At 50.5% G+C, this 16,608-nt stretch overlaps 1 protein-coding gene across 1 annotated transcript in view; it reads left to right on the forward strand.

Moving 5' to 3' along the window:
- Dapk1 (death associated protein kinase 1) overlaps positions 1 to 16,608 on the forward strand; it is a 147,996-nt gene that overhangs the window by 80,088 nt on the left and 51,300 nt on the right. The window contains 1 exon segment of the mRNA XM_005078422.4: positions 758 to 979. Coding sequence (XP_005078479.1) covers positions 758 to 979 — 222 coding nt within the window.

The raw sequence follows: 16,608 nt of genomic DNA on the forward strand, positions 1-16,608 counted from the left end.
AAACCGTAAGCTGTTCCCCTAACGATCCCATTCCGGGGTTATATATAGTTCAGTGTTCATGGAAAGAGCCTAACAAAGACTACCTCCCCATTGTCTGGAAGGCCTTCCATAGGTCAAGTCTACATCTGGAGCCAGAACAATACACGGCATTGGTTGGCTGAGTCTACATCACATAATCCAGTGTTTTTGTGTGTGTGTGTGTGTGTGTGTGTGTAGTCAGCATCCCAGAACCGCAGAAATCCCTGGAAAGGGAATGTTAGAGGTGGAGGAGGAAGACAGGAGCCAAGAAATGACAAGGTACCGTGGGCCTTGTTCCTCTGGGTGTTGCAGTGTTTAATACGGATGCTAGAAGTTATCTCTCTGAAGACAGAGCTTTGCGTGTTCTGTGCCGACCAGGGTGCATGCTCTCCACCTGCCCCCCCTCCCTTCCCCTTGCTGGTTCTATGTCTAGACACGCTGAGGAAGGGTTTGTTGAAACAGGTCAGACACGAGTGCCTGAGATGGGAGGAGAAGGGTATAGACGGGGCTGGCTGGCTACCCAAATGTGTTTTATTCCTTATGACATCATTCAGAAGGAACGGGCTCCATAAAGCTGCACCATGCACAGTCGAGCGAAATGCCTGCGTCTTTTGTCGATTGCCAACCGTTTGAGCTTCCCTGGTCACAGTCTTGCCACCCCCCCACCCCCGCCGCCGCCGCCATGCTCAGACCCCGCCTTCAGTGAACCCTAAACACTGTCCCCATCTTTCTCTGCCAGCGGACAGTTCGCGGTAGTGAAGAAATGCCGCGAGAAAAGCACCGGTCTTCAGTATGCGGCCAAGTTCATCAAGAAAAGGAGGACCAAGTCCAGCCGTCGGGGCGTGAGCCGTGAGGACATCGAGCGGGAGGTCGGCATCCTGAAGGAGATCCGGCACCCAAACGTCATCACCCTGCATGAGGTCTACGAAAACAAGACAGACGTCATTCTGATCCTGGAGCTGTGAGTGTCCCGTGGTGGTGTCTGGAAGAGACATGTGTGGGTGAAGGGCGGGTGGTGGGGGGGGAGGAGATACGAGGGACCGAGGGACACACAAGACGTGCTTACCCCAACTCGAACATTGTTGAGAGCCGTCCTGAGCCGCCTGCCTGGGCCTTAGTGAGTAACAGTTGCCTCCCTTTAAAAAAAAATGACACTCGATTTGCAAGCAGAGCCCGCAGATCTTGGGGGCTCATCTCTTTTCTGAGGTTCAACTCTGTTTGCCATCAGCACATTTCTTGGGGGAGTTCTCCTAAAGCTTCATGCAGGCCCCCCCCCGTTGTCTTCCCTGTTCCTCTGCCTGTCTCCCTCCATTCTCCTCCTCTCCTTCCTCTTGATCTTTCACACACACACACACACACACACACACCCCACTTTTAACTGTGGAGCCGGCAGGGCTAATTACAGGAGTGGGGGAAGTTGAAGCTGAGCCCCGAGATGTGATTACAGGACGCCCGAGGCACGCTGCTGGTTTTTCCCATCCTGCCCATCCAGTGTTGGTTGACAAGCCGTTGTTCTGAGCTGTTTCCTGGTTCCCACCTCCTGCCCCTCCTTTTCCTGGATCCCTGCCTTGCAAGTGCTGGGTGGGGGATGCACTGTGACAGACTCCAGCAGCCCATCATCTAGTCAGGAGAGAGGAAGAAGCCAGTCAGAATCTTTGGAGAGTCTTCCTGTAGGCATTTGGATGGCCATCTGAGGGAAGAGGGATGGGTTGAGCTCATGCCTGACAACTGGTCCTAGGTAGTTGGTCCCCTGTGGTGACAAGTCCCATCTATTCCCTGGGAAGTTCCTGGGTTCTGATGTGCCCACCCACTCTGACATCCATACGCGGGATGCCACACGACCCCTTTAGCCTTTTGATTTTTTTAAAAGTTATTTTTCTACAGTGAACATTGCTGGAGGAAGGTTGGCTGACTATGGTAACCTTAACAAGCACAGTCTGGTGACTTCCCAGATCATGATTCAGGAAAGCCCCCACAGCCCTCCCCACATCCCTAGAAACCCCAGTATCCTGTGGATTATTTTACAATCAGCTGTCTCCATGCCCTAACTCCGAAATGTTGTATCAATAGAATGATACAATGTGTAAACTCTGAGACCAGCTTCCCTAACTCAGTGTGAGGCTTGCGCGTGCTCTGTTCCTTTTAAAACTGCCTACCAGCACTCCATCACCTGGATGGAGTACTTGTTTACTTTTCCACAATCCAGTGGACACGTGGGCTGCCTCTACTATTTCACAATCAGGAGTGATGCTGTCCCCTGCACTCACTGACCCATGTGAGCACGAGTCTCCACATCTTCTGGGTAAGCACTTAGGAGTGGGGTTGCTGAGGCATGTGGGAACCCCACAGGCAACCCGCAGCAGGCTTGTTTCCAAAGTGTAAAGTTTCACTTTTCAGCCCTTGCAGCAGTAGATAGTAACTCCCCGTTGCCCTGCCAGCCCCAACGCCAGCAGTGTTTATGTTTTTAATTGCAGGCATGTGGTTAGGTGCCTAGCAGCTTGCAGGGTTATGTTGCTGACTGTGCTGTGACCTTGAATACAACACAAGGAAGTTCAAGGGGACAGGCAGGAGGTTGGAAGTGGGCAGAAGCGTTCTAAGGCTGGCTCTTTTCCTCACAGAGGGTCAGGAGCATCTTCGTAGATTCCGCAGCTCCTGGGGCTGATGTTCCCTCCTCTTCACCCGCAAATTATTGCGTGCAGTTTTGGTGGTTATGATATGTGTCACCGACAACCGAGCCCTATGGCTGCTCAGACATTTGGTTAAAAGCTCTGGGTGGTTTTGCATGAGACTAGCATGTGAATTGGCTAGACCCAGTGAAGCTGCCAGCAACCCATAGGGTGGGTGAGCCTCATCCAATTAATTGAAGGCCCAGGTAGAAAAAAAGTAACCAATGCTTCCTTGAGTAGGAGATGCTACTGGAATCACCCTGCAGGGGGTCTGAGAAGGTAACTCTGCTGACCTCAGAGAAGATATTTGTGTGTGTGTGTGTGGTCCGTGCAGTGTGTGTGTGTGTGTGTGTGTGTGTGTGTGTGTGTGTGTGTGTGTGTGTGTGTGTGTGTGCGCGTGTGTGTGCACAGTAGTCAGATCCTAGGCCAGGCTCTGCCCTTATGTCATTTGCAACCCTGAGAAGTAACTTTGAGTTAATAACTTGCCCTCTTGCTGCTTGCTCCATGGTAGGATGGCTTCTGTTGCAGCCGAGCACAGAATAAACACGAAGGCGGCCCAGGTGACATCCCCCAATCACGACTTCACCCCCCCACACACACACCGTCATTGTTCTGCCGAGACAAAGATCTCTTCTGCCCACCTACCTCACTGCACAGCAGAAGCCACTGCGAAACTCTGATGCGTGCTTGAGTCATTTTGTAACTCACCTTGTTAACCCCCCCTTGAGCGGTGGGAAGCCAAACTTCGAGAACTTAGCAGTGACCCTGTGGCTTCACTTCCCGCGGATGTGACAGAACGCCTAAAGGGGAGGACGTTTCATTTTGATTCACAGTTTCAGAGCCTTTTTAAAAGTCTGTGGCTGCTTGGCCTTGTCATGTGGCGACCGGAGTAGGCGTAGGTGGCGTGATGTGGTGGCGAGGGTGTGTTGGAGCGGACCTGTTCCCTTCATGGTGGCCAGGAAGTAGACAGAGAGTGGGCAGGGGATGTGGGCTGTAGTACCTCAGTTCCTTCACTAATCACCGCCTTCTAAAGGCTCAGCCACCCGCGTGGAGCACCATAGGGAATACAAGGGGTTCTGGTCGACACTTCTAATACAAGTGCAGATGCCACGGTGGTGTCAGTCAGAGACTGCATTCGTAAGCAGTGTGGCCTGTGGGTAACACAGTTTGTTTTTCCTCCATCTCCCTTTTGACCCCGAGGGACTGCACAGGCGGACTCAAGCCCAAATATTATCAGGGTCCATCTGACCATGGAAATAAGTATCCCTGGCACCACCACACCTCAATGTTAGAGAGATTCCTGGGAATGGTGGAGACTGTGGCTGGGGCCCTCAAGGCCATCTTTCTACTGTAGTTTAAAGTGACAAACCCCAAAGGTTGATTGTTCATATTGGAATTTAGGATACAGGTTGGCCAGGTCTTCTTTCCTCCCTTCCTTTCTTCTTTCCTCCCTTCCTTCCTTCCTTCTTTCCTTCCTCCCTCCCTTACTTCCTTCCTCATTCCTTCCTTCCTCCCGTCCTTCCTTCCTTCCTCCTTCCTTCCTTGTCTAATCTAGGATTTTTAATGTGGGCAATGCAGTCAGTTTAAGGTATTCATAAGCAGATTAAACAACACTGGAAAACCACCTGTGGCCTTTTCATGTGAGCAGTAGCATCAGGGACTGTCTGCCACAGTATAAGCCACTTTAGGTAAATGTGAAGATGGAAAGTCCTGGAGGCTCCGTATTTTCCCAGGAACACACGACACAGGGTGAGCACTAGGAAACATAGACGGTACATGGAAACAGTTCCCAAATATTAGTGTCGTCAGAGTCTCCTGAAACGGTTACAGAAGACGGACTTTTCTGGAGTGTCTTCATAGGGCCCAAGACTTAATTAGCTGGGCATGTGCATACTCCTTTAATGCCAGCACCTGGGAAACAGAGGCAGGCAGATCTAAGTGAGTTTGTGGCCAGCCTGGACTACATAGTGAGTTCCAGGACTGCCAAGGCCACATAGGGAGACTCTGGAAAAAAACATTAGTAATTAGTTATCTTTGAGACATGGTGTTGTTTCTCCCAGGCAGCAGCTTTGAGTTGATATGTAGGTACAATGAGTTAAAATTCTCACCTGTTGGGATCACGTGCCTGCATCACTGCGTCTGGCTTTCTGTTGGGCTCGGGGTCCATCCTAGGGCTCCATGCATGATGTATGCAAACACTTTTAACACATTCTGATGTTGATGCCGTGACTGCTCTGGGCTCTGTCTTTTGAGAAGCTGTTAAAGGTTGGGTTATGCCCCACATCCAAATATGCTGTAATTCCTAATAGACAGTTTGTCGGAAAGCAACTTTATTGGGGGGAGGGGTGGTTTCCAGTGTGGTTAGTTCTTAGGAGGTCACACCGAAGTGGAGCAGGGCAGTAATCCAATGTGGTTGATGGCATTCCGAGAAGATCCTGGGCAGACTTGAGATACAAGGAGGGCGCCAGCAGATAGGACGTTGGAGAGATGCATTCACAAGCCAAGTGGGGCTTGGAACACCTCCAGAGCAAGGGAGAAGTGGAGACAAGTGCTGATTTTGGACTCATGGTCTCTAGACACACGAAATGCTAAGTTATATTTAGCCCCCTGTGTGTGTGAGTGTGTGTGTGTGTACATGTGCATGCATGTGCGTGTCCCTGTCCATGTATTTGTATGTATGTATGAGTGTGATTCCATTCCAATTGCAGGTCATGAAAATAATGATCTTTTTTCATTTAAATGGTTACATTTTATTTATTATATTTAGAAATTTTGTGTTTGTGGTGTGCATATGTGTATATGTTCCTATTTGTGTGGGAACACATGTGTGGGTGACAGCATATGTGTGTGAGGCCAGAGTTTGGTAGGGGTGTCTTTCTCAATGGTTTCTTTAGTCATAGTAAAAAAAAAAAGCACCCAGTGTAGGAATTATTGTGCTAACCATGTTTGTACATGTTGTACAGTGGTATTAAACCCATGCACACTATTGCACCTGGGTCTTCGGACAACATTGTTTGACATTCTGAAACTCCTCCCTTGGTGAACAGCAGTTCCTTTTGGCTCTTTGAGTCTGGGCAAGTAGTGAGTTCTGGGGTCAAGTTGTATTCACATGTTTGTGTGTTGGACGCCTCCCATAAGGTCATGGCTCAGCCGGCCGTTTACCCCTGAGCCAAGCCCAGAGGTGACATCAGTGCAGGAACTGTGCACTCCATCGTCACACGCTGGCCTGGCGCACAGACATCTGTCTGGCTCGCCCAGAATGGGAAACGTGTTTCAAGAGACAAAGACGGAGAATAAATTGATGCTTCTAGGCACAGTGGTAAACTGGACTTGGAACTGATGGAGCGGGATGCTTGTGGCTTCTCCCATGGTGCCCGTGACACAGAGGAACTCCGAGACTTCCCCCGTGGCCTCTCCTGCTGGCACACGTGTTTGCTCCTCCCTGAGATTGAGATCCTACGACCTTTTGAACCTTTGCTTTTGTTTGCCAAGGCAATTTTGAGAGCTCTTCTGATACCCTACCACTTAGATATCTGTTATTAGGCAAGAGCAGAGAAGTCAAGAGCATTTGGCAGCAGCCTGAGCCTTTCACAATAGATTGAGTCATGTACAGTAGATGGCTTTCCACTTAGGTGTGCTCTTGAGAAAAAAAAAAACCTGCATGTATGTTTCTTAAGCGTTCTTTCTTCTTGCCACGCTGGCTGAAAAGTGTTCCTTTACTTCCTTGTGTGGACGGCTTGATTCTTGGATGGCCCACGTGTGTCTGAGCTCTGGGATGTGCAATTTGAAGGCTCTGTCATTGTCTCCCGTTCTGCTGTCTAGTGTGATGTGGGCCCCATGTGACATGTTGACTTTGATTATGAGGACCCTTTGCTTATATCCAAGAAAGGTACAGCCTCTGAGGTTTGGGAATCTTGGGGTACAAACAGCTGTCCCCTTTCCTGGAGCCGCAGGGGCCCGTGACCTCTTCACATCTTCCTCTTAGACACCCACATGGCCAGGCTTGACTGTCTCCTGTCTTGGTTAGCTTCTCTTTCAAGTTGCACGTCTGAGCTGAAGGGAACACCGTGGAACTGCTTCTTGCTGGTTCTCCCAGTTTCTCCGGTTGGCTCTGCTGTCCCAGCCACAGGCTGTCCTGCCCTAGGGCTGCTGCTACAGCTTCACCTCTTCATAGTGTGCTCACTTCCCCTGAGGCATGAGGACCGCAGTTTGGGGTTCCGGGATCAGCTCGCACTTTCGGCGTGGCTTCTGCCTACATTGGTTCAGTAGCGCCTGGATTCTTAGGCGGTGTTTTGAGTCAGAGCTGGAACACACAGGTGTGTATATATAAATGCAAAATATGCTGGACCCATTTAGAGTTACTTGTGTGCCTACATGTTTAGGGCTGACCACTTGCCATTGGATAACCTACTGGGGAGCTTATCCCCGGAGAGGATGATTCTGCTTCTCTTAGTAGGCATTTGTTTCCTAAGAGGAGGAGAATCATCTCCAGGGATTAGCTCCATGAGAGGTTATCCAATGGCAAGTGGTCAGTCCATCATGGAGCAGATGTTAAATTAGTGTTCGTAAAAAGAAAGAGAGAGAGAGAGAGAGAGAGAGAGAGAGAGAGAGAGAGAGAGAGAGAGAGAGAGAGAGAAGAGAGAAAGAAAGAAAGGAGGAGAGATGAGATAAAGATAGATAGATAGATAGATAGATGATAGAGACAGACAGATGGACAGACAGACAGAAGAGTCTTTCAGGGGATCAAAGGTCTGCTTGCCCGAGGTGGAGCTCTCCTTTCATGGACATGGGCTGCGCTGCTGACAGGATCACCCAGCTCTCATCTCCATCTTTGGGTGGCTCTGGTGGGTGTGCCTCCCTGCTCTGGGCTCCATCTTCTGGCAGAGCAGGGCTGCAGTCTGACTCTTCCCTTTCATTTCCTCATAGGTGGTCAGCTAAAGGTGCTCTTCACGTGCTACCCACTCTTCAGGGTTCCTGACCCCCCCCCCCCACACTGCCCTTGATTCCTGTTATCAACCCCCAGGGGCTGGGCTTCTTAGCAACAGGGAGGAAGTCATGGGAAGCCTTCATACCCACAAGTGAGTTTCAGTTCTAAAGTCCTCCTCCTCCTCCTCCTCCAGCTTTTCTTCCTCTTAAAGCACACCCTGAAACTGAGGACAAAGGCCTCCTGCCGCCTAAGCGCACATTAGGAGCTCAGCTCTCCACCACACTCATGTCTCAGGGGCAGCACGGTCCCTTGCATTGGCTGTGTGTGCATGCTCTCTGACAGGCTGGTGGTCCCTGGGCCTGGGTTTCCAGATTATTAACAACAGTCAGCACCAGTGAAGAGCTCAATCCAGTCAGGAAGGAGGAGCCCAAGTCACACAGCCCCCACTTTGGGTCATGGCTTTCCCTTGTTTTCAGCTAGACAAGATGAATCGGTTTCGGAATCATCCTCCGTCTGTGGCTGTCCTAGCTTGTTTTGTGTCCCACCGGCCCCTTTGTTCTAATATCGGTTATAATTACCCAAGCTGAAGAGAGGCCTGCCCGCCCCAGCTTTTCTGTTTGCCCCACTTACCGTTTTGGCCTGGTTCTTTCTGTGGGTTTCCAAAGCTTGGGCTGAGGCCATTCAAGTAAAAAAGAGGCTTGGCATATGCTTCAGGGCTTTCTGGCTGTTGGGTTTTTCGTTTCCCCTGGAACGAGTACACGGACCAAGTGTAGGGCGGATCTTGTCTCTGGGCTCCTTCCCTCCCGTCCACCTCCCCCACAGGCTGTCTCCAGCAATGCTGCTCCTGATCATTCTTGCTGGTTCCCTCAATGTGGTGCTGATTTAGGTCACTGGGCTAAATGGATTGAAGCTATCTCTGCCTGGAGATGATCGTCAAGCTTAGGGCACCATGTAGCACTGGATATGGCATTTTTCCTCTCAGCGTAACACAAGCCCGAAGGCGTGGGTGCAAAGATTTCTCTAGACCCAAGATAAATAATAAATGGGTGTTTATTGGGGAACCACGGGAGGGCTTCTCTGTCCTTCCTAACCGGATCTGTTGACCCAAGAGAAAGACCCATACAATGGAGACCACACTTTGCCTAGCTTCCCTCTTTCTGCTTTCACCCGCCCAAAGTCACACCCAAAGGGGTGTGGCCACCGTTACAGGTCCACTGGCAAGACTGATACATAAACCTACTGCCATGGGGGGGGTCCCTCACGTGGGAGTCCAGTCTTTACCCTCACCCCCAGTTGCAGCCTTGGTGATCTTGGGAGGTACTGGCGTGTACGTAAGAAGTAGGAGTTACTAAAAGTAGACTCCATGACGTGATGACTCTGTCACGATGAGGTGGGGAGTACGTGGTGATGTAGTGTTTCCTGTCACCTGCGCGCCTGTAAGTCCAATAGATGTATCGGTTTACCAAGCCGCACTTGGGTGGAGTCTTGGCTTTGGCCACCTAGTGGGTGAACAGATGTTTGCCCGTGTCTCCCCAGGGAGAGAGATACACTAGTACATGCTGGCAATCTGAGGGCTGTGAGTCTCTCTCTCCACACCTGCACCACACCCATCGTGACACAGCCACCAAACTCTAAGATGTGGTACCCAGGGGGACATGCACCTTTACCTCGTTAGTTTCCCAGTGGCAAAAAAAAGAGTAGTTCCAGTTTCTTCCCACTTATATCCTCTCTCTGCTCTGCCATCACACTTCCTGTCTCTGCCCAGCCATCTCACTTCCTGTCTCTGCCCAGCCATCTCACTTCCTGTCTCTGCCCAGCCATCTCACTTCCTGTCTCTGCCCAGCCATCTCACTTCCCGTCTCTGCCCAGCCATCTCACTTCCTGTCTCTGCCCAGCCATCTCACTTCCTGTCTGTCTGTACAAATCCCCAGACCTCTGTGGTTACCCAGTGGCGAGCTCCATTCTTTGACCTTCAGACAGGCTTTATTTGTACAAGCCAGATATCACCGCACCAGGCTTCCTTTCTAGCTTGCCTGACTACTTTTTTTTTTCTTCTCATCTGAATTTGCCCATGACATAACCTGACATACCTGGGACCCTGGCCTGCCTCTTTCCTACCTCGACTGCAAATGAGGCCTGGGAAACCCCAACTCCAAAGCTCCTAATGGCTCTGACCAGAAACCTGAGGTCCTCCTCAGATCCCAGTAATGTCCCTAAGACTTCCCCTGTCTCAGGACCCTTTCCTGACAGTTGCCCCCTCCTGGGGGCGTCATCTGGTTCTGTGGAACATCTGGAGTAGTGCATTAGGCCATTGTCTACAGAAATGTGGATTTTCCGCCTTGAAGTTTTTTTTTTTCCTGCCTGTTCCCAGCTGCACTGATGGGCTCCACCAACCTCTCTGAGAACTTTAAACAAATCCTTACTTCATCTGTTTGGAACATTTTCATGCCAGCTCCCGCATCCATTCCTGTTTCCCATGCGACCTTTCTTTCTGGTCCCCTTGTAGAAATGAAAATGCAAGTGGAGAATCAGAAGGGCTTTGGTTTATGCCAATCCTTCGTAGGTGTGGCAACCCACCTACCCCAGGCAGGGTGCTCAGCAGTCTGACTGAGCAGCACACCGCAGGCCTCATGTGCTGCTGCCTCCCAGGGCTAGGAAGGGTTTCTCCTCCAAAGGTGTCCCTTTCAGCTTGTCTGTGAACGCAAGGCGCGTTTTCAAAGGTTACTATCCTAGCGATCTGCGCAGCGGGTAAAGGGAAACTAAAGTCTGTTCAGTGAAAGAAGGAAGAGAGAAATAAAATGGATTTGGTTTTGTTGGCTTGTTTTCATAAATGTCTCATTATACTACACATACCATACTTCCTCAAGTTAAAAAGCAAAAACAAAAACATAAAGTGTTTGTTTGTTTGTTTGGTTGGTTGTATCTCATTTAGCTAAGAACTGTGGCCTCCTGTTTTGAGAATCTGTGGCCTCAGCAAACTGCTTTGCTTGCTTGGCCTTGGGCGTGAGTGTGCGGTCAACTCAGTTATGGCTTGGTGAGGTTTTTCTGGGAGCTGGTTGGACGCGAGGCTGTGGCTTGTGTGGCGTCTGCCGCTGCTGCATCCTCTTAGCATCTCAGTGATGTGGTCTGGCCCGCATCGGTGGTGCCTGCAGCTGCCGCCGAATCCTGATGCTTTTTCGGCACTGCGTCTCCGTCTTAATCCTGAAAGAAAGCCATGATTCTGCCTTTTTGTTCGTTGCTCGTGAAAATGACTGCTGGAAATCATCAGTTTCCCACATTGTCCGTATTTTAATACTGGATCACTGATTCTTCATCCTGACTGTAGAAGACAGGATTCTTTTTTAAAAAATCAGATTGATTTACTCACCTACTTGTGTGTGTGTGTGCGCGCGTGTGCATACATGTGTGAGCAAGTGTGCACATATATACCATGGCGTGCTTGAAGAGTTCAGAGGACAACTTCTGAGAGCCAGTTCTCTTCTGCCATGTGGGTTTCAGGGACTGAAGGCAAGTTTTCAGGTTTGGTGGCAATGCCCTTATCAGTGAGCCACCTCTCTGGCCCTCATAGAGACATTCTGTTCTAGGACATCAAGAGAGGATGTGGGTGAAGGCTCATGTGGGATGCTTTAGGGCTGTGGTTGAAGTTGAATAGCACACATTCCTTTCTGGCGCATTTCTGATTAGGAGGAGGCCCGGACTCAAGGGGTCTGCACCGTCATGATGCACACACGTTTGTATACATGTGCATGTTCACGAGGGCTCATAGAATCTTAAAATGTTGGAGCTGGACAGTTCAGAGGTCCCTGTCTTAAGTGTGTGGTCCGTGTGCCCCAGGATCATCTTAAAGACCATGCTAAATGCAGATTCTGGGACCTAGTCAAGCAGGTGTGAGGAAATTACATGTAAAAATGTCACTATTAGGTTAAGAGAGCTGCTGGCCTTAATTGCTCAGCCCCTTCATTTTATAGATAGTAAAATTAGGCTTCAACCACCCACATCCAAGGACACAGTTGGTGCTAAGGCCTCTTCAGGCTCCTGGCAAGACACTCTCAGATGTGTCCACTGCAGCCTGTGCCTAGTGAGTGTATGTGGTTCCCAACTGTTGACTGTCCCTAATTCATCTGTCACATGTACTTGGTCTGGGGCGCCAAATGAGGACATGTCCCTCAACCCCAGGGTACCCGGCAGCTGCCTTGAACAGGGCCAGGTCTGGTAGTTAACCTGCAGCTGAGAGTCCTGTGCACTGTAGGCTGACCAGAGCCTATCCAGAATTGAATCCTGTTGCATTCAGGGCATTTGCTAACAGGAGTCAAGGGCTTCCAGTAGTTTTAATTTTGAGACTGGAATCTTGCAAAGTAATTATTGGGAGAAATTTTAAAATGAATTTTACTCCAACCCACTGACTATGTACCTACCCAGGAGCCCACGGTGCTTTTTAAAACTACTGTAAGGGATCCTTCCAGGAGGCCTTGCTAGTCAGAGAGAACTTCTGTTCCCACCTCTCTTGCTGGAGACAGCGAGTGCCTGTGAGCTTGCGCCTCTCTCTCTCTCTCTCTCTCTCTCTCTCTCTCTCTCTCTCTCTCTCTCTCTCTCTCTCTCTCTCTGTGTGTGTGTGTGTGTTTGTGTTAGCGTTGGAATTTAAAGCTCTCTGACTCAACAACCTAATGAAGGAGGCTCATTTTGCTCTCAGAGTCGCCTCTGCAGATTGCTCATCTCTCGTGCCGTCAATCTTCCTTTGTAAGCAAAACACAAAATCTGGAACAAAATGTCCAAGCATGGAGGATCACGCCTATTTCCTTCTTAGCCTTACTTGGAGGGTGTGGTTCTGAGCATGTGTGCGGAAGTGACTGTGTGAGCGGACAAACAAGCTAGCAAGCAGACATCCAGTCACTTGCTGACTTCCGAGATGGGACGGACAAGTGCATCCCAAGCTGCTCCGTGTGCCCCAAACCTCCGCTGAAGCAAGGATGATGAGTATGTAAGTGGAGTGGAGGAGGAGTGGGGGGTGAGTGAAGGTGAGCGTGTATGTAGGACTGAAGGAAGACCGAGGCGAAGGGTGACGTATACATAGGAGGGAGGCTAAACACGGGACATTCATTGACAGCAGCGGTGGTGGATCTGCTTTCCAGGGGAGGGGGCATTTGGCTTCCTAGGCGAGCCACAACATGGACCAACCGTGTTATGGACGACACGAGACTGAAGCAGCGTTCTGGGTGAATCACAGACAGAGCTTAATTAGAAGACCAGCTGGGGCCTGCTTTTCACCAGCTGTGGTTAAGCCGTGCCACTGCGCATTCTATATTCCTGTGAAGAGACACCATGACTAAAGCCACTCTTAAAAATAAAAGAAAAGCATGGGATTGTGGTGGCTCACTTAGAGTTTCGGAGGTTCAGTCCGTTATCATCATGGCGGGAGGGATGGCGGTGTGCCCGGCAGACATGGTGCTGGAGAAGGAGCTGGGAGTTCTACATCTGGATCCACAGGCAGCAGGAAGAGAGTGACACTGGGCTTGGCTTGAGTTTCTGACACCTCAAAGCCCACCCCCTCAATGATGCACTTCCTCCAACAAGGCCACTCCCTATGGGCTTATGGGAGTTATTTTCGTTCAGACCACTACAGAGTTCTTTGGTTTTTCTCTGTGGCTCTCTTCCGTAGAATGTCTGTGTGTTTTTGTGAATAATCACGTACGCTGTCTTAACAGAAGGGATTCAGGTGGGATAAACCCCCTTGCCTATGAGGACCACCCTAGATTTTGGCACACGGTCATTTCTGCGTTGTGCCTGTAGCCGAAGGACTCATGTGTGGCCTGCCTGCACTCCGCAAGTAGAGCCATAGATGACGTCTTGTTGAGGAATGATGGCAGGATCCACGTGCAGAGGAGCAAGGTGTAAGATCTGGTCTAGCCATCTTCAGAAGACAACAGTGGCTAGCATCATGTCAGGGCCAGCCGTCCAAAGGGACAGGGGTTTGCTGTGTGTCTACTTTCCAACCCCATGGTTCCTGACACTCTGTGGGTGTCTTGCAGTGGGCACCTGGGGACAGAACAAATTGGGAACAGCTTTTGTCCCACCCTAATTGCAGAGAACTGTTGCTAAATATTGCAGCACTCTGCTGCCTCTGTGGGAGAAGTTTTAGTTAGAAGCTGAGCAGGGAGAAAGAAATCAGTGTTTGCTAACCACGGAGGGCCTAGATGTGCCTGGGAACCTTGGGGGCAGCTCTATTTGAAAAAGTGTGGTTGGACCCCTTGTTTTATAGGGAAAGAGCCAGGGTCTCCATGAGCCCGAGTGACCCTGCAGGGTCTGAGCTGGGATCCCCTTGGGAGAGGTTTGGATCTGAAGAGAAAGCACAGATTAGCAAGTGGGGGATGGAGGTGCTGGGGAGAGCCAGCCACCGAAGAGGACAGAGCCCAAAGCCCAGGGCAACAAGGACGGCCACCCGGGGACAGGAAGAGGGGTTGGTCACCAGAGGAACCCATCCACCTAGGTGCTGCCCTGTAGGTGCCGCAAGGCAAACACCAACAGGGGAGCAGGCAGCCCGTGTTTCTTGTGGGCAGGTTGTGGGCAGGAGAAGGGGTGTGTGTGTGTGTGTGTGTGTAGGGGGGGTGTAGCACAGCCAGGGTCAGGTGGAGATAGGAAGCCCTGGGGGAAGGCAGAGAGAGGAGGTTGGGAGTGGCACCACACTCACAAGGGCAAGGCCCTGCCCTGGTTGCTCCTCTGTCCTCCTCTCTCCTCCCCGGGAAGCTCAGCCCTCTGACCCCAGCATGGGCCAGCCGAGGAAAAGCGGAGGGGCAGAGCCCCTCCACGAATCCCGTGTTCTGTGCTACAGGTGTTTGTGTGTGTGTGTGTCTGTGTGTGTGTGTGTGTGTGTGTGTGTGACAACCATCTTCCTTTATTATTCAGGACTCTGCCTTGTGCCAGCAGCACTTAACAACACTTATCCAACATCTTTAACCCCCTGACCCTTTAAAGGATTGTCTTTGGCTTCTGGCTGATGGGAACAGGAGGCTCAGGGAGAAGAGATACCTTCAGGGTGCAGGTCTAGCTGAGAGGGAATTAAGATTCTAACCCCAGGGGTGGGCTGGAGAGATGGCTCAGTGGTTACGTGCCTGCCGATCTTCCACTGGCTCAGGGCCCAGTCCCAGCACCCGCATGGCTGCTCGCAGTGTCTGTGTGTCCAGTTCTAGGGCATTCCATGCCCTCTTCCGGCCTCCATGAGCACCAGACATGCATGCGGGCATATAAGTGCATGCAGGCAAAACACCCACACACATATACTACAATAACTCAACCTTAACGCTTATTTCTAAGAAAGCAACCCAACCTGGGCGCCCTGAGTCAGGGTGTATGCCGTCTTATCTAGATGGACAGGGTCAGAGCCATTCCCAACCCAGGGAGCCCAGAAAAGGCTGGAGGCGCAGACGGGCTGCCCCCCATCTCTCTCTCTCTCTCTCTCTCTCTCTCTCTCTCTCTCTCTCTCTCTCTCTCTCTCTCTCTCTCTCTCTCTCTCTCTCTCTCTCTCCCTCTCTCTCTCCCTCCCCCTACCCAGGATCCTTTGCGGCTTCTTATTTCTCTTGTCTTTTCCTCTTCCCTATACTTGAAAGATTCCTTCTGTGGATGTTTTGGTCCCAATAACACAGTGGGCATGGCATTTTGAGTGGGGAGGAGTGGAGGAGTGTGGTCAGGGGCATTGCAGAGCCTAGAGTGAGGGGCTGAATGCATGTCTCAGAGCTGGTCCGGGCAGGGGCAGAGAGGTGGTCACCTCACCAACAAGGTTCACGTCTCTGTTGACGTCTGCTGTCCCCTGGAGTCCCAGGCTGGGTCTCCAGCCCTCCGGTGATTGAGTGAGGCTTGCTGAAGGAACACGGGATGAACCCCCTGAAGAAGTGGCTCCCCGTTAAAAGTGCTTGCTCTCAGCGCCTGTTAAAAGTGCCCAGTTTTCTGGCCTGAATGTGTAGCACCACCGTGCAGCAGCGTGGAAAGGCCACAGCCAGGGCGTCTCCAGTTCCCAGGTCAGTGGAGCCTGGGCTGTGCAAGTGGACGGCTTGTGACTTGGAGGCTGAGGAGTTGGGGCGAGAAGCTGCCCTTGAAGGCCTAGGAGCCCTACTGGCTTGCTTGTACAGAATGGGTGTAGACTCACCAGGTGTGACGTTTATGGGGGTCCCCTCCCGTCCTGCGGAACAATACAGAATATAGCAGTCATGTGCACAGTCACATTTAATTATAATGTTGTGAATTGGTAAAGATTACTTTAGGAGAGCTCTTATTAAATGTTCCCTGTTGTTTTCTGTTAATCACCACTGGGGAGTTTTGGAGGAATTTGTTCTTCTCTTCATTGGACATAAAAGTTTTGAGTTGCTACTGTGAGCCTGGCACCGTGCAGTGTACAAGAGTCGCCAACAGCTCTGGGGTTCTGCCTGCTGCCCTCAGTGGATTTATTGTCTGGAGGTTGGGCCAGACTCAATAAATCCTCCTCCAGCCGCGTACTGTGCAGTCTTACTTAAGTTCGTTCTTAGCAACAAAAGTATTTCTTAAAGTCATTCGTACATGCGTGTTTTTTCCTAAATTACATTCATAAATGTGTACACATTTGCTTATAAATAAACACTAGACCAAAAGAAAATCCTTGTGATACCATGATAAAATCAATTTAAAACCAGTTGAGATACAGGTTAGGAATCTTACAGTTACTCTCTAACATATAGGATGCATTATTCTATGAGTACTGCACAAAGTTGGGGTATAGCTCCCCTTGCAGGAACAGAGAGTTAAAAATCCTAAGTTTGAAGTGTAACCTAAATGCTCTAAAGAAACATTAGAGGTTGGGGTATGGCTTAGTGGGTAAATGCTTGTTGAGCAAGCATGAGGACCTGTGTTCACATCCCTGGTGCCCATGTGAAAGCTGTGTGTAGCCAGTGGCTTCCTGTAATCCCATGCAGTGGGGTAGAGACAGACAGATCCCAGAGACGCGTTGGCCAGCCACCCTTGCCAAAGCAGGGA

Source organism: Mesocricetus auratus, unplaced genomic scaffold (assembly GCF_017639785.1).
Source record: "Mesocricetus auratus isolate SY011 unplaced genomic scaffold, BCM_Maur_2.0 Super-Scaffold_100013, whole genome shotgun sequence".
NCBI lineage: Eukaryota > Metazoa > Chordata > Mammalia > Rodentia > Cricetidae > Mesocricetus > Mesocricetus auratus.